The 18,959-nt window shown below is 39.2% G+C and overlaps 1 protein-coding gene and 1 long non-coding RNA gene across 3 annotated transcripts in view; one reads left to right on the forward strand and one right to left on the reverse strand.

Annotated features, from left to right (window-relative positions):
* Positions 1 to 10,550: 10,550 nt before the first annotated feature.
* LOC148735025 (uncharacterized) lies at positions 10,551 to 12,251 on the reverse strand. Its single transcript, XR_015999298.1, has 2 exons — positions 11,230 to 12,251; positions 10,551 to 10,922 (listed from the first exon to the last, which is right to left on the reverse strand). It is a non-coding gene; the product is annotated as an uncharacterized LOC148735025 (long non-coding RNA).
* Positions 12,252 to 12,422: 171 nt separating this feature from the next.
* LOC111332632 (sulfotransferase 1C2) overlaps positions 12,423 to 18,959 on the forward strand; it is an 11,645-nt gene continuing 5,108 nt past the window's right edge. Inside the window, exons 1-3 of one of the 2 annotated variants that reach the window (XM_022938007.2) lie at positions 12,423 to 12,517; positions 12,611 to 12,820; positions 15,968 to 16,312. In XM_022938007.2, coding sequence (XP_022793742.2) covers positions 12,640 to 12,820; positions 15,968 to 16,312 — 526 coding nt within the window. In that variant the 5' untranslated portion in view covers positions 12,423 to 12,517; positions 12,611 to 12,639. Of the gene's footprint in view, positions 12,518 to 12,610; positions 12,821 to 15,456; positions 15,503 to 15,967; positions 16,313 to 18,959 lie in introns of those variants that run through there. The other variant, XM_088755104.1, reaches the window with a different exon arrangement.

The raw sequence follows: 18,959 nt of genomic DNA on the forward strand, positions 1-18,959 counted from the left end.
TTATCAAATACAATACATGTTGGCATAAGGAATCCAAGCCCACAAACACAATACCAAAAAAAAAAAAAAAGAACTTAATCAGGTACGTGACTCTACAAGATTTTTAAATGTGCTCTAGGAAGCTGTGCCTGGCCACAAAAGCAAAAAACCACTGTGATCAGATGAACCTCTATTATCTCGACTTGTGGCCACTGGGTTCGTCCAGATGATGGAGAGTGTGGATAATTGAAAACAGATGAGCCACAAATAAAATTAAGACCTACCATTTAGTCAATATAAGGCAAGAACTGAAGTACATTCACAAACCAATTTGCATCATTGCCAAAATTTGCTAGAGTATTTACAAATTAAAATCTTTTATTACAACAACATTATAAGCAGCTAAAATGCTGACATGATACAGTTTTCTTTTTCAAGCTGCCACAGTGTATGTACTATGCACAATTTATCATTCTTTGAATTGAAAAATGTGGAGAATCAAGGTCTGTGTTATCAAGGTCCAGATTATTGAGGCTGATCAAGATCTGTGTTCTGCAGTTTCGTTTGGGCCTAGGCACAGTCTGGTCAAATTCTTGTTTATTTTGTGAAAAAATCTGTCATCCATTCCTAATTGATATTTTTGTTAAGCCTCACTAATCTTCAAAGGTGTGGTTAAATTTTTGTCAGGTGTGGAATCTGACAGAATTTTAGTTTACAAATTACTATTTCAGATAAGAAAATAAATCATGCAACATTGGTCTTGATGTATGAGTCTTTTCGACAGAGAGCTGCCAAACTATTTTATTTTTCCGGCATAGCAGTCAAATGGTGAAGATAGAACAATTGTACCTCAGGATGTTGCATGATGATCAGTTATACTCAGGATTCTCAGAATTATTAAAACTTCTATGGCCCCCAATTTTGCATTCAAACTGAAGTAGACTCCAGGTACTCTTCAATTTATACATCCATGTGATTGACACTTTGCGTTCAACAACTGTTTTTTTGGTGCAGCTACTGAAGTGTTTTCCGGAAAGACACAACATACACCCAAGATGGCAGATGGACATGAACAAACTTTATTCAGGTTGGCATGCGCTAAATATAACCGCTGACCTGATGCTACATCCCCCTTTTTTTAAGAAACAAGGAAAACTGAAATTACTCAATTTAACAAACAAACCGTTACAATATAAAAAAGAAAAACAGATCATGCTGCAAGGAGTGCAATGTGTCTTTTGTTGAAAACTGAAAACAGAAAGCTTAAGTGAAAAGCTGCAGTGTCTGCTTTGTATCTAATACTTAACATAGTCTTTAAATCTCTGCAGTTCTCTGATTGTCCGACCAGACCACGTGGTAATAGCCATATAGACATTCCTGTTGGCAGTGTTACACTTACAGGATTCTCGTGGGCCACTATGATAGAGGATGGCTCAACTTTGGTGTCTGTCAGGTCCTCATCAATCGAGACTTCCAGTGTAGGGGTGATTTCCGGGATCTGAGACTCTTCAGTTCTTTATAAATGTCGACGGTTTCTTCGGTACTCTCCATGCTCTGTTTGAACCTTATAAGATCAGGGTGAGGGAAGAACCTGTGTAACTCTTGCAGGTTTCCACTTGTTGCCTTCTCTAATTCTTACAACCTCACCATCCCTCAAAGGTGGCAATTCCTTTGCTTTTCTGTCATGCTGCAGCTTCTGCTTTCTCTGCCTTTCTTTTAACTTAGGGAGGACATCTTCAGGGAACTCAATATTGTATGTTAAAATGACTCTTTTTTACAGACAGAACTCTGTCACAAAAGACTGAATACTAGTCTTGCACCCTAACTTGCCCTCTGTTTGGCACAGACAGAAAACTTGTGTATTTTCTCTCCTATTTTAAAACACTCTGTCTAGGAAAATTGAATACCAGTCTCCCACTGGATTCCACACAGGGATATAGACTTGCACTACTACTGCGAATTATATTCACATAAAGGGACATGTCTGATTTAGTAAGACAGGTTTCTATTCAATTTGTGGTATGCAATTAATGGGTATTTTGATATTCCTGCCACTGTCAACTTTTTGGTCAAAAACCCTGCTTACCGGGCAACAGCAATGATCTATTTGGATTCCTCCTAAGTGACATAACATAAAGTAAATTGCTTACAGTCATGAATCAGGGAGACATTACACTGCAGCTTGCTTACAGCTAGATTTCTGAGCTTAAGATTAGGTTCACCTTAATCGCATAGTGCCGATCTGGGTCTGGCTTCATTTTAGCTTTCTATCAGTACCAGCCCCCTTGCACATCTCTGGGTAGCTCGTGTTTCCATGAGCAGCCCAAGTGTACTAAAATTAAGATCATCCATGATAAACAGGAATCTAATACGCTGATTATGTGTATCAACTGAAATAATGCTAGCCAAAATTTCCTTAGTATAAATTGAGTTATCTGTCCCTTTGGCAATTAGTATTTAATCACTTTTTCTTTCATTGAAGTCGATATACCCTGAATATTGCATGACCATGAAATGAATTTAGATTGAATTTTGAGCATTCACTTGTGCCTTAAAAAATATTTGGCTTGTACTACTCTAGTTAATACACATATTCAGCGTATGAGATATTCCTCTTCATGACATTAAAAAAGAGAAAGTCATTGTGGGGTGCACAGAGGGATGTGATGATGACATCATTCATTAGTCAAGATATCTGCAGGGCTCTACACTAACTTTTCAACCTTACGTCTTATTTTATGACAATTTCAGTTTATTTACTAAGTAAACCAAACTGGCTAGTGGAAATCGAAAACCACTAACCAAAACTGAATTTCTACAAGTCCGTGGCTAGTGGGCTACCGTTAGTGTCGAACCCAGCATCTGTAATGCTGAGTTCCAGGGCCTTCTCTGCTTACAAGATAGGCTGAGTCATGCAGTGTCAGTAAGAGAATTTTGCTGCCACAGTGAATGTAAATCAGAAAATATATCATTCTGTATATATTACATTCTGTATATATCTATATATATATATCTATATTGTTTGAGTGGGTACATCTTCTTTGTTTGATAGCTGGAATGAATCTCTTGATAAAATAATGGGACCAGAGAAGCGAGTCCTGATAACTGCTGAAAAATGTGGATATTGAAGGCCGATATTATTGAGGTCAGGATTATAGAGGCTCACATTACTGAGGTTCAAATTTGAAAACATCACACTAATTTCAAGTCTGAGTCTTATGTAAAATGTATGTAATGAACAGCTGTGGTGTGTTAGATCTGCACTTTCATAAGCTTAACAATCAATTGGAAACTATCCTTATAATATTTGTATTTGTCTTTTGTTTATTTGTATTTGTTTATTATTATTTTACAGAACATTATAAGCAAATTTACACAACCCGCATATAGCATTAGCTAGTCTTGGCAGGTATTAGAAATAAATAAGTAAATACTACACATTGTAAGCTCAAGAAGTTTGATTACCACAATTAATAAACTAAAGAGGTTTTACAATAAACTTAAGAGATTTCATTACTACAATATTATTGGGGTTATAAGCCATGCATTAGTTTACTACATTATAAGCTAAAAAATATGTACAGTTGTCCTACAAATTAAATACAATAAAACTACTAGTGAGTTAAAACAAGACATAATGTCAAATACAGGCAGAGCAGACTGGAAAGTAGAGAGGAGAGAATTGTGATATACGAAGTACTTAGACAGTTATAAGCCTGGAGCTGGCATGCTAAATAACAGGGCATTTATTAGTCTGGAAAATAAGTATGCCCTGAAATGCCCCAAATTATCAGAATAGTACCAAATATTTCCTAGCATAAGAAAAACAAAGTGGTAGTTGAAAGTGCTGTTACACATGAACAGTTTTCCAAAGAAAGAAAAATCATAACAGTGAATTGGTCTGGCTCCCCAGGGATGTTCTTTCCATAACTTGCAGTTGCATACACCACTTTCATAAATGGCTGCCGGATTGGTATTCTTTTGTTTAAATTCAAATTAGCCTCACTAGCCTCGCTTGAGATAATGTATTCTTTTGAATTTTGAACTAGAGAACGAGGTCAGAAAGGCTAATTTAAATTTAAACAAAAGAATGTTAATCCGGCAGCCATTTATGAAAGTGGTCAATAATATGTGAGTAAAAAGTTATTGACCTCCTTACATATTACGTCTTGTTAAGTTAATAAATCTTAAATTCAATTACACAGAATGCTGTGTATCACTGGATACTGCTGCTATAAACACTTACTACACTGTTAAAAAAGCCAGGCTTGTAGTTCACAACACAGTTTTACTTACCTCTTACCAAGTAATGACAAAAACAGCTTGAAAGGAGCTTCACTTATAGAGACATATATGCATGCATGCATGACTATCCACACAACTTATTGTCAGTAAGCAAAAAAGTTAACTTCAGTTGGTAAATGACAAAACATTCTGGAATTGGCACTCCTGGAACATTCCTCTAAAAGGTTTGCAAATGGCTGTGACTTAATTAACTCTTTCACTCCCACAAGTGACTAAGACAGAGTTTCTTTGAACAATATCAATACAATATTAAGCAAACAAGTGATGAGAATAAAGAAAAAATCAATTAGGGGATTATTGGTTGATCCAAAATGAATTCTCCAAACTAACATCATAAGAATTGTATAGCAGAAAGTAAGGAGAATTTCTGATGAGATCTTTGGAGTACTAGGGTTAAAAGCCAATAACCAATGGTAGCAAAGATTATAGATGGAATAATCAACTCAAGTGCTAGATTTGTATTTCAAAATGACATTACTTCCTTTTGATTTAGAAACTAACTAGCTGGACATGCACAGCTCCCACCAATTACTTTAACCCTTTACACCCTAAAATTAGTATGCAGATTCTCCATACTTTTCTCTATACATTCACCAAGGTAATGACAAGGAGAGTTTAGTATATAATCAGGAGCTTCTTCAGTTGTTGATCATTGCCATTATTCTCATGACCTTAATGTATTAATATAGAGGTGATATTGTAAGGAGAAATAAGATGCTAGTCACCCTTAGGGGTTAAAGGGTTAAGATATTTAGATACAAGGGATACAATGAATTACTCAGGTGGGGAACAGTCAATCTTAAAGACCTGTGTTGTTAGTTTCCTCTGAACCTGGCCGCACTGGTCAAATATTCTTGTTTATTTTGCAAAAAAATCTGTCATCCATTCCTAATTGATATTCTTGTCAAGCCTCACTTATCTTCAAAGGAGTGATTACATTTTTGTCAAGTGTGAAATCTGACAGAATTTTCAGTTTGCAAATCACTATTTGAGAAAAAACATCAATCAAGAAACTTTGATCTTGCTTTAAAAATACAAGTCTTTCAAGAAGAAAGCTGCCAAAATATTTTATTTTACCATGGTAATCAAACAGTGAAGACACACGATTTGTACCTCAGGCTGTTGCATGATGATCAGTATTAACTCAGGCTTCTCAGAATAAAACTACAATCATTATGGATATATCAACAAAGTTGAAATGGTAAATTGGCAACCGTAACGATTAAAAAAGCTGACGTTTCGAGCGTTAGCCCTTCGGCCAATTTACCATTTCAACTTTGTTGATATATCCAAATTATTTCGTTGCCCCCACCGACGCAGCCCCAAACAGTTTCTTTAGAAACTGAGGAGGGAGTTTAAAACGATTCAAAATGTATATGCCCCACCCAAATCATCAATCGAGGGGCGGTATCTTTCGATGGAATCCTCCACCGCCCTTCATCGGATCGTGGAGTGATGCCCAAGTAGGCGCTGGATTCAAAGACATGGCTCGAGACTTTTTTAAGGGAGTCAAACTTAGCCTTTAAACCGGTGTGTACAAGAGATCTCTTTCAGAAGTGGCACATGGTATTAAGAGAGGTGCGTATCGAGTTCTTAAGAACGAAGTGCAAAGAAAAGTCTCCAAAAATTTGAACGATATCTTTGGAGACTAAAAAAGGAATGACTCGCATCAGTACCGTACGTAGTAGTGTCCCCATCATCGGTGAGGGAACAAGGTCTTTGTACGATCCCGTGTCTTCTATCTTGAAAAGTTATAGAGGAAGAAAACAGCAAAGAAGAGGATTTCTCAAGGGACGTACAAAGAAACGTTCGACTCGCCGACGCTCACATAAACGTAGGATACGTTGAAACAGACGCATCACGATGTCCGTCAAAGGGGCAGCCTATAATCCGAACCTCAATCTATTTACCATTCCACCTACCGATATTTCCACGGCTCGTTACAGATATGTCAAAGTACCTCTCCAAACCTCTTGCATCACTCCCATAATACACGTCTACGTGGAACGACAATCAGATTTCATCGACCTGTCGACAAGTTTTGTCGAACTCGACCTGGGTTTCAAGACGAATGGAAATGCCAATCTCACGTCCGCGCTGACACCGTGAATCGCGTGACCACTCCGGCCAACAACATTGCTCACACACTCTTCAAACAGATCAATTTCAGAGCCGACGGCACTCTACTCACAGAAAAGGTGGACATGTACCATCTGGAAGCTTATTTGCAGACTCTGTTAAATTACGACAAAGACGATGGAGAGACCATTCTCCAATTCACAGGTTGGAGGGAGGAAATCGATTCTCCCGTCACTTACACGGTCAATACTGTCAAATCGGACCAGGTCGATTTTGCAGCCCTCTCCGACAACCAAAAAGCCAGCGTGAAGCTACAGAAAGCAGACGCTAGAGATTTCTATGCAGGAGAAAAGAGGAGAATCCTGAGGATGAAACCGTTTGTGGATGCATTTCACCAAGGAAAATGATCGTACCCAGAATCATTTTAGAATTGGAAGCACCCAAAGAGCAATTCAGGGCCAACACGGACGACATCATACTCACCCTCTATCTCTACCTGTAGGTCAAACTCATTCCCTCTTTCTACATGGAAACCATGAGTAACATGTCTAGGACCCCAGCCAAGTATCCCATGATCCAGACAGTTTCCTCTGGACAATGGAACTACCTTTAGAGAGATCAAAAATCCGTTCAACGGAAAGGGGCCCAAAGGGTCATCATCGGCATTCTAGAGACCTCGAACGGGCTTCGCCGAAGCCACATCAACAAAAAGGCAAGAGAAAAGAGCGTATCACACTATACAGTTTTACTACGATAAAATTTTTAACCATTGTACTAAAAATTAAACAGTGGTAGAAGTTACGTATACTTGCAAGACCACATTTACACGTAAAAGGTTTGAGCGGTTCAGGTGGCTTAGGAAGTTCGCAGACAAGCCCGTGAATCAATTTGCAATTTGTTCGCGTCAAAGTAACATAACATTTCTAAAACAACGGACGAATTCTCAATTAAACAAGACGTAGAAAACTTCCTTGGCCGCGTTCAATTAAAAACCTTTTTTCACGACAAAGAGGATAATTCTAACACCTCGAACAAAGACACTTTCGAAACACTTCAGACCCGAAAGTCTAAATGGACTCCTCCGGAGGGCCAGTTCGCATTATAAGAAATTTTTATCAAAAATGTCACCACGATATCAACAAAGTTAATTTCAATCGTATTACCAAATTTTCCAATCTCTCCTCTGAAGAGTGGTCGGCGCTAAAAAGCCTTAGAAAACGCAAAGACATAGTTATCAAAACGGCCGATGAGGGCGGCTCAGTCGTTGTTTGGCGCACCGACCTCTAGCAAAAAGAAGCTTTGCGGCAACTTTCTGACACCTCTTTTTATTAAAAGGTCGACAAAGACCTCACTGCCAGCAATCAAAACACCGTCAAGAATACGATCAACCAACTCATAACTAAACAAGAATTGCCGGCCACAGCGAAAAATTTCATCATAACCACTCCTAGAACTTCTTGTACTTACTTTTTACCTAAAATTCACAGACCCAACAACCCGGGTCGGCCCATTGTCTCAGCTTGCAGTTGCCCTACCTAACTTATCTCCAGCTATCTAGACAAAATTATGGCTCCCATCGTCAAAACTTTACCATCGCATATTACAGAGAGCCAACACGCTCTTCAAATTTTTCGCGACTTTAATTTCGTTGGCCAAAACAAACTTCTTTTCACCATGGATATTACGTCTCTCTACACTGTCATTCCTAATGGCGAAGGTCTTCTGGTCCTTAAACATTTTTTTGATCAACGTACTGTTAAGGAACCTAATTCTGAAACACTACTACGCTTAGCCGAACTAGTGCTCACACTCAATTTTTTTTCATTTAGGGACAACTTTCTCAAACAAACCAATGGTGTAGCCATGGGGTACCAAAATGGGACCAAGCTATGCCAATCTTTTTGTAGGTTTTGTCGAACACCAATTTTTCAGCCAATACAAAGGCTCCAAACCTGAACTCTACGGTCGCTACATCGACGACTGTATCGGCGCCACCTCCTCTACCAGAGAGGAGCTCACTCAATTCATAACCGCAGTCAATTCTTTTCACCCGGCTCTGAAATATACCTGGGAAATTTCTGACAATTCTTTATCCTTTTTAGACATCAAAGTTTCAATTGAAGGCAACGGTTTATGCACTAGTGTGTATTGCAAACCTACAGACTCGCATAATTACTGTTGTATTCGTCTTCGCATCCATCTCACGTTAAGAATTCTATTCCTTTTTCTCAGTTTCTAAGACTTCGTCGTTTATGTAGTGATGACTCTGATTTCCACCACAAATCAGAGTCAATGTGCCAGTTTTTCGATAAACGTGGTTACCCTGATTCTGTCGTTCAAGCGGGTTACCACCGCACCCAACTTATTCATCGACATTCAGCACTACAAACGTCACAAAAGGAAGATTCCGACCGCATTCCCTTCACTCTCACGTTTCACCCTCATAACCACTCAGTTAAATCCATCATTCTTAAAAACTTTAAATTACTTCAAAACGATCCTGAGAGAAGGACTATCTTTTCGCAGCCTCCGCTCATTTCATTAAAACGCGACAAAAATATAAGCAATTTTTTGGTCAGAAATTCAACCAGGCACTTTTAAATGCGCTCGTGTACGATCGATGCGAAAGGTGTCCTTTCATTCACAACACTGAGAAAATATCGGGACCCAACGATCCATTAAGATCACCGATCACTTCACGTGCGCCTCCGCCAATGTAATCTATTGCATAACTTGCACTTATTGCAAAAAGATATACATCGGCGAAACAGGCAGAAGACTTGGTGACCGATTCCGAGAACACCTTCGCGACGTGGAGAGGAGTGACAAGGACACATCGAAACCAGTCGCTAGACATTTTAATTTACCTAATCATTCTAAGCAACACATGGCAATCTGCGGTCTTTGCTTGCACTTGGGTAGCACGGAAAGCCGGAAAACTCTTGAACAAAAGCTCTTATAACATAACCAAAGTAAAGCGCGCGCTCTGATTGGTGAATTTAGCGTCCCCCATTTGCCCATGGGTGTACGCTGCTGACGTGAGCAAATGCAAAGACTATATTTCCGCGCGCGCTTGTTTTTTCTGGTCACGTAAGATTTGTTAAATAAAAGGGAACTCTAGCTACAGTGTGTTAATGTTATGTTATAAAACAAATGGTAAACACCACAGCGTACACTATTGAGTTATGGATGCACTTGGGAGGTTTGCTAAGCACTCAAGAAGCTAGAGTCGCTCTCGGCTATCGCCTCGAGCGACTCTTACGCTTCTTTCGTGCTTAGCAACCTCCCGCGTGCATCCATAACTCAATAGTGTACACAGTGGTGTTTACCATTTGTTAAATCTTTCGAACCGGCAGTCTAAATCCCACAGGTATCAACGAACACTTTTCATTCCACTAAATTATTCGTGTTTTTCTCATTGCCATGTTCCTACCAATCACGTAGCTCCTTTTTCTGCCTTTAAAAGCACACACAACCCACAATTCCCCTATTCGCTCCGACGAAGGGCTAACGCTCGAAACGTCAGCTTTTATAATCGTAACGGTGGCCAATTTACCATTTCAACTCTGTTGATATATTCAACTTGAAATTATTTCGTTATCCCCAACGAAGCAGCCCCAAACAGTTTCTTTAGAAACTATCAGCCTTTATTCAAAGTAACATAAGGCCTGAGGGTTCAATCCCGTACAGGCCTGAATTTTTTCAGGCCTTATTTCCACCACTACCTAAGTAAGGTTTAGTACTGCGAGGATCACTTTCATACATTTCATGAAACTGCAGTACACAGATATGATTTTCATATATTCAAATTCATTGAAATATAAGGTATTTGGCGAGACAATTTAGTCCATACACTGTCTGGGTTGTATTAATTCATGTACTTTTTTGGGTTCGACTTGCTCAATTCCGAATGCAACTTTCAATAATCGTGCGATTTCGGAAAATTAATCTTATATTTGTTGTATTCGGTGTTGTATCCATGCAAGTATTAAAATTAAAACATCTACCGAACGGAGGAAACGTTGGGAACCCTGACTAATTAACATTTCCGTAAAGGAGGTAAGATAACCCAATCGGGTTTTGTATCTTTTAAGCTTAAGAAACTTTTGCCGACCTGAGCTAAACGGTAGCTGCAACTTGTTCCATTTCTTTGTCAAGCACTAGCATAAGAGGTTCTTCATAGTGTATTTTATCATAAAATTTTGCAAGCGCGATAGTTTCTTGGTAGGTTGTGGGACTCTGTAGGAAATGGCCCCAGATTTCATCTTTGAGACGGGAAGTAAAGAAAGCAGTAGATACTTTTTATGAAAACTTTTTAACCCATGCGAGAGCTTTTGCCATAAAGTTTTCAATGCTTGATTTTGGAGATTTTGCTTCACGTCTTAGTTTTTTCTCCCTTGACGCGCTTCTTCAACACCAGATTTCTGTCTTTGCCTTGATGACCGTCATATACGGCTGCTCCGGCGATAGTCATAAAAGGATATCGTCGAAATTTAATTTCTCTCCCTTGACAGGCTGCAGATCTTCCCAAAGAATTCTGAGTGATTCGGTGTGGACCCCTATTAAAAAGAAAAAATTCAGATAAACTACTTGCCACGGACGTCTTTGCAACTGAAGTTTGTTACTCGGGCAACGGGAGAAGTCGAAGCGCTCTCAAAGAAACCGCATTTATGCCTTAACGCGGTTGATAATTCGATAAGATAAATAAGGTAGTCTTCCCTGGGAAGACCTAGGCTCATTTGTCACTCATCGTTGACGTGTGCGGGTTAAATTTAAATGCTGGTAGACGAACAAAAGGAGCTAATGAGATATCTATTGTCTACTTCTATCAGCATGGTGGCATGAGGTAACGTGCGAACCACTCACTTCGATCTCAAATTTACCGCCACAAATAAAGATAGTTTCCATTGGAGAAAGGAAATACAAGTCTCAAAAATTCTTGTATTGTGATGAAGACATAAAATAGTTTTGAGGAATGCGCCCGCTGTTCACTGCTTTGGAGTAGCTGTAGCTCAAGCTGACTTGACTTTGAGAGTTCTACATCACACGACGGTTGATTGACAAATGGTCCAGTGGGACCTAAGGCTCCTTTTATAGCGCGCCTTCGTGTTTAACATTTGTGGTCAGTCTTGTTCTCCTGTTTGTCTGACCTTTAACCTAAATGCCTTTAGGTAGATGTTAGATAAAACAGCGACCCTCAGGTAGATGTTTTGTTTTGAATGTTGATTTAATCATTCATCTTTTGGAAGAAAAAACTTTCTTTGCTTTATTTGTCTGACCTTCCGTGAAAAGTATTAAATTACAATTTAATATCCTTTGACCGGCTCTGAACTGCTTTTTTCTGACTTCAAAATTAGGACTTCAGCCTACTTTTCCGCCCAAAATTCTTTAGAAGTTTGAACAAAATGAACTTCGTGGCTTCGAATAATTCTTTCCACTATCTCAAAATCATAGACGTAGCCATAACTCGCCGAAATTATAAAATCAAAGTTTACTGCCATTTTTCCTCATCACACTTGATCACATCGAGAACCGGTTCATTCAGTTCACAGCTGATTTTTAACGTTTCTACTTTCGGTACATTCGTGCTGCCCGAAAGTTTTCGTAAAGCAACATCCAAAGCCGTGACCTCCTTTTGGTCGATGTTACTTTGACGCGACCTTGCAAGTTGTGTGATCATCGTTTCTCGGTCCCAGACCTCGTCGCTTCCCCTCTACCTACCATTTTTCGAAAAACTCTTGCGATTCAACTCCTTTGAGTGCAAGGTGTTCCATTCAATGCATTTGGAACATAAAAGAAGAGCCTATCCAGCATATCCCCCAACTGGTCTCTTTTCCCATCAAAATAACCCAAGAAGCACTGGTTTTTGACAAAACAATTTTCAAGGTTTTCCTCAAGGAATTCAATCTCCGATTTGTTTAAAGACGATTGAGTAGTCGCCATCACTACACATTCTAGTGTCCTAGTATAAAATTGTCTTCAGTTTTTAAATGTCATCCTTTCTCAGACCTCCGCAACAGTCGCGGGTTTCATAATTTCCCCGCTGACCAAAACTACCGTTTATTCTTACCCTCGACGAACGCATTCGAGAAGCGTCAACTTAGTCTCCCCAATCCTTGCAGGAGGGTTTCCTCAGATTTCGTTCATCGACTAGGTATAAGTCACATGTGAGCCTCTAAAAATTCCATTAATTGGCCTTAATTAGTGAATTTTGAGCCTCCTTCGATTTCGTTCATCGTCCTTGCAGGAGTGACATTTTTCGTGCATCGTAACACCATGTCAACGTTTCCAGTTCTTCAGGAAAGTGAAGGAGAATGGACTTCGGATAAAACTGTTGAAATCTTGGGATTAAGAATTCCTGCATATTTCGTTCCCGTTCCTCAGTTGCTGCATGATTTCATCACTGGTTTTCAAACCAGGCCAGACGATGTGTTTGTTGTGAGCTATCCTAAATCAGGTGAGTCGTGTCTCATGACGAAGTTTGTTAATGCAGGGTCGGCAATAATATGTCATGAAGTTTGGAACTGGAGAAGATAACAGTTACGTCAGAAACTGCTTTAGATATCACGTACGTGTATCGCACAACTTGCGCACGGTGGCCCAAGCTGATTACCGAAGAGGTTTACCTGTACCTGTAATCAAGTTTAATGACTTTGCGTGGGGCATGGTTGCCCATATTGCCCGAGCCAGAGGCTCATATAATCGCAAGACAACACCCACCTATCCCACCCCAGGGGAGGAAATCCATCACACAGTAATCTCGTGGGAAATTAACGTCTCCTACCCCTAACCCTGCAGGAGACGGGACCTCCATTTATTTGTCCCTATCCGAGAAGACTAGAATATCTAAACCATTTCTTGATGTTATAGAAAGGTAGCATATTCTTCTCAATTATTTTAAGACCTTGAGTGTTGGTCCGGCCGGGGCTTGAACCCTCGACCTTCCGCACAAAAGTCCAGTGTGCTATCCATTGAGCTAACCGGGAGAAAAGAAAACAGTTCAAATGTAAGATGCATAACATACCTCTCTTTCCAGAGATCCAGTCATCAAATGTGACCTCTCTCGCAAAAACGTTCCTAACGGTAGCCATTCGAACAGTGAACGGGACGGCAAGCGAACAGGTGACGAACGGCTAGGAAAGCCGTTCAAAACGGATATTGTGAACAGATGAACGGCTAATTAAAATTTTCGAACGGATGAGGTCAAACAGATGAATGGCTAGTGAAAATTTTCGAACAGATGAGGTCGAACGGATGAATGGCTAATTAAAATTTTCGAACGGATGAGGTCGAACAGATGAACGGCTAATTAAAATTTTCGAAGGGATTAGGTTGAATGGATGAACGGCTAATGAAAATTATCGAACGGATGAACGGCTAATTTTTCCAACACTGAGATGAGCCTCACAGATGAGATCGAATGGATAAACGGCTAAGCAGTTGAACAAGTGATTGCCTGTAGAAATTATTTGAACAGATGGTTTCGTCAAAACGAATGCCGACACAGGCGTCCCAAGCTCTCATCTTGAGCCAAAGCGAAGGATTATTTCATGAAAGCGTCACACATTGGGTGACACAGTGTTAAGTAAGGCGAGGTATTTGACACAATCTCAGTGAAAGATCACTTGAAACGAGTCGAAACTCAATTGTTTGAATAACTCGACTTCGCTTTCGGCGCATTCAAATGGATTATAATTAATATTTTTATTACTGAATTCGACCGATTAAGATAAGGTACAACCAAGGAACTTGCACGCGAAAAGCATACAATTCGATTGTTCTCAACTTCAATTCGGCTTTAACTTTCCATAATCCCAGCTTCCCTGTCACCCCATAAAAAATGTGTTGCCTTGGTAACTGCTAACAACTTGTGTCAATTACCGCCATTTCACACAATCACAAAATGGAGAATTCAACGAGAGAAGATATGGACTGCGATCACACCGAAATTGTTTCTACCATCGTTGCCAAAGTGCCAAGTGAACGGCTGATGAATTTTCTCGAATGGATAGCTTGAACCGTTAGAACAGATGATGAATATTCAAGAACGGATAGCTGGAGGCGTTCGAACGGATTATGAATATTCAAGAACGGATAGCTAGAGTTATTCGAACAGATGATGAAGTTTCTTAAATGGATAGCTCGAACAGTTCGAACGGATGATGAATATTCAAGAACGGATAGCTTGAGGCGTTCAAACAGCATGTCAATCCAGTCGAACGGCCGTCGAACGGCTGGTGAACGGCTATCCGTTTAAAAACGGCTAACCATTTGCAACGTTTTCCCATGAGAGGTCACAAATAGATTCCATGTTGCTGCACAGGTAGCCCAAGCTCTCTATCTGAACCACACAAGGAACACAATATGGCATATCGATTTAGTAAGGATTTGTATGGGATTTTCTACTAGATATCCATGGAGGTAGTTAAAAGTGAAAATATTCAATAAAAATGGCTTACCTTAATTATTCCATAGGCGTGTTGTTTGCTCCTGGTGTCATTATTTTACCGATTTAACTTGATTTAAGCCATCTTTTTTAATCCTGGTTTTCTCTTCTAAAAAAAAATTGCTTAAATCAAGTTAAATCGGTAAAATAACGACACCAGGAGCAAAAAACATATGTATGGAATAAGGTAAGCCATTTTTATTGAATATTTTCACTTTTAACTACCTCCATGGATATCTAGTAGAAAATCCCAGACAAATCCTTATAAATCGATATGCCAAATTGTGTTCCTTGTGTGGTTCATATAGAGAGCTTGGGCTACCTGTGGTTGCTGTGCATCTGTTTGGTAATAGATCACAGATAATGGTAATAGGTCACAATGACTACTGTACGTCTAATTGCGGTAAGAACAAAAAAATGACACGAGGCGCAGCGTCAACACACGGCAACATGACACATGTCAACATGGAATTTATTTGTTTTAGTTATTAAAGAAAGAAACAAAAAAATTGTCTTTGGTGATGTCAGTCATGTAGGCATCTGTCCTCAAAAAGATGCTAAGGTCATCAGGTGATAGAGCCAAAATATGCTTTTGTTTTCTTTTGTTACTCCGTCCATAATCATTTATTCTCACGGGGGGTTATTAATGCTGTGGGGTTTCTATGGGATATCAAACAGGCCATGCTGTAAGAGGTAATAAATGTATTTATCATGGGTTACATAACTCTTTCTTTGGGGTGTTGCATGGTGTGTTGTTACAATTGCTTCATTAGCATTAGACTATATATTCAAGCTGTTATCATTTATATTCATTTGTGTCTTTCGACTGTCCCTACACCCTGAAAATTAAATACTTAGTGACTAGGGATCATCAGTTTCTCTTAGTAGTTGTTTGCATACACAAACATAGTTAAGATTGTTTTGTGGGGTGGTTTTTCTTGCTATGTTTTTTACATTTCCGAATTTTCATTCTGTTGATGTACCATTCCTATTGATTTTTTTGATAAAGGCATAATAAAGAGGGTTGCATACAGCTCATGTTGACACACCTGAGTTGTGGTTACTTATTGAATGATAAATGTTATATACTCATTTGAGCAGGGTAGCCAATTAGAATATAAGAAGTACTGAATTATTATAAATTTTTTATTGTCAAAGGGACTACATGGGTTCAAGAAATTGTCTGGCAGATTTATCACAATGGAGAAATCAACAGTGGTAAAATTGAAGATCGTGTCCCATTTGTGGAAGAAGCAGCTAACCCCAAATCATCTCAGCCTGACATTACAACTTTACCAAGTCCTCGTCTTCTCAAGACCCATCTCACTTATGAAGCCATCCCCAAGGCTAAAAACAACAGTACAAGCTGTAAATATATTTACATTGCCCGTAATCCTAAAGATGCAGCAGTGTCAAGCTATAAATTTATTAAAAGCCTTGGATCTAGTACAGGATTGAGTGCCCCATGGGAATATTATGTGAAGCTTTTTATTGAAGGCAAAAGTAAGTGCATTAATTTTCATAAATATGTTTGTTCAGTAATAAATCACAGATGATGTCAAATTGTGGTAAGAACATAAAAGTGGCACACAAGGTATAGGTGAGGCACTGTTTACACAGATGTGGTTTCATTTGTAACCATGTCGGTTTCGATGCAGTTACGCCTTTCATTTACATGACCAATGAAACCATATCGTTTGGAAAATGCTCCACTTTTGAAATAGTTTTCCAAATGACCCAGGTTTGATAATGAACTCGACTGGTGCCATGTAAACAAAAGGCATAACCGCATCGAAGCTGATGCAGTTACAAATGAAACCGTGTCTGTGTAACATTGCCTGAGTGTGTCACTGATGTTCTCTCTTTACTGTTTAATACAACCTAATGTTAACAGACATTATACAAGTCAGATGTTTGGTCAAAAAAGAACACAGAGTCCAAAGTAACAGAGTTAAAGAGAATTCATTTCCTACAGGTGGAGGAAAAAAAATAAATTACAGTAGAACCTCTCCTTTGTGACACATCTATTCAGGGGGAAGCTCCATTCAAGGAACAAACTTTGGTTCAGGAAAAATGTCGAACAATTTTTCTATCTGTTACTTCTACTGAAGGGGAACCTATATTCAGGGAAAAAGGACACCACTGGATTTCAAAGTCTGGTTTTATCCTCCATTCAGGAGACACCGTAACTACTCCAGAGATTGACTGTACATTAATCACAATTCTTTTGATAGCATACATCATTTGATAAATGATATAAACTGGTTGCTAAAGGTTAAAGTGCCCCTGAGATGAAAACTGACCATTTTATTTTGGCCTAAACTGTTGACACAATGTTGAATTTGGTCAAGTTAAGACCCTTTTTGCCATTAAAAACTCAAAACAAACCTTCATTGACCAATTTTTACTGCTTCAAAGTCATCCAAAAATCATCCGCCATTGCTGAAAACATGTTCCAGCCGAGCTTACAAAAACGTCATCATGACGTCAAAGGCCCAACAAACTTATGCTTTGCTTTGTCACAACTCTCTTTGTTCGCTGCACAGAGAATCACACATATTACTTTTTTGAGAACTGTTTTGTTGTCAGTCGGGAAATGTCGACTTTTTCAGACGGTGAATTGTCCCAGAAATCATATGAAGCTTCTGTGGATAGTTTTGCGCCGACAAACGATGAATTTTTGCCATGTGAATAAAGATAAACACAGAACGGCATGGACTCCCCATGTGGCTTTTGTGGTCACATCGCTTTATCACCTTCGAACTGTATTTTTGCTTGTCGTAAGGGATTTTCCTTTTTTGTAAGAAATGATCAGGTGATTAGTAAAAATAGTTTTCAGCAGTGGCTAATTGTGTATCCGAAGGCAGATATTGGGATGTTTTCCCCGATGCATTTGGTCAATTACTGAACCGGTGGCATTCAGTTTGATATGAAACAGAAGTGGTTCTTTGTTTTGTCCGTGAAAGGTGTAACGGAGGCACATTCATCTTGCGAATAAATCTCGCAAAAGTTGGCCTGATTTTAAATTCGTTTGTCAAGGGCGTTGGGATGAATTTGAGACCCTAGCTTTGATAGCACGCTGACTTGGCTGTCAGATGGTTGATAGTTTGACAGGTTTTTAAAGAAAGTTTCATTTTCTTGGTTTTTTGGTTGCAAGCCTACATTTTAAATTGTTTTTACACTCTGTGTCTTAAGCTGTTTGTTCTGATTTCGCTGATATTAAAGCCAGCTTTTTTACGAATCGAGCACACAATTATATTTTTTATCTCTTGTATAAAAGTGAGCTCTTTGAGGTCAGAAATCTCAATCCTCAATTCGGCTATTTTATCATTCTTATTTACAATGTTCACCGAGTACTTTCCTTTGTGTAAGGTATTCTGCCAGAGAGTTGTTAAAGGTGGATATTGATCAGCTCATATGTAAAGGTGACAAAATCCGTGGAGGTTCGTAGACTTCACTTTCCGGCGTCGAGATCGCACTGAGGATGGTTTTTTTTGTCCCTTCTCTTCTTGAACGGTAGGCACTGAACCCAACAGAATTCTTCACCTAGATCCTTCAAAGTACGCAGTCAAATCTCTCGAAACAGTCCTCCGAGAAGTGTTCGGAGTAGATCACAAATATTTCTGTAGGATTGAAGTTTACTCGGTGAGGTTGCGCAAATCGCATCTGTTTTTCCTGCTCTGATCTATTTGCAAGGCTCCAATGCAGAGAAATACCGGCGGCATGGTCTGCACGATTACTTCAGCTTTGATTTATGCATCGATGCCCAGTCATCTTTGTTTAGTTTTTGTAAGAATAGAGTAAAGCACTCTATTATGTTTGCTTGACATTTTGCCATGTGAGATTTTCACGTTGAGCCTTTGACGTCACTTCCTCTGAGTCCTGCGACCAACTTCCGGAACATGATCAAATAATGGCAGAAGCAAAATCGTGAATTTAACGGCCCGGAAAAAGATATTTCTGGTGCATGGTCTAAACTGAAATTTGGCAGAGTAGGTGAAGGAGACACACTGAACACAAAAATGGAAATAAATGATGTACGGAAATTTTGATCTCAGGGGCACTTTAACAGTTAGATGATTTCTTCCAGAGTGAAAGCTCTAAGCCTTGGGTAGTTTCAGTTCACCAGTGACAAAGGTACCCATTAGTA

Source organism: Stylophora pistillata, chromosome 3, assembly GCF_964205215.1.
Source record: "Stylophora pistillata chromosome 3, jaStyPist1.2, whole genome shotgun sequence".
In the NCBI taxonomy this organism is placed as follows: Eukaryota; Metazoa; Cnidaria; class Anthozoa; order Scleractinia; family Pocilloporidae; genus Stylophora; species Stylophora pistillata.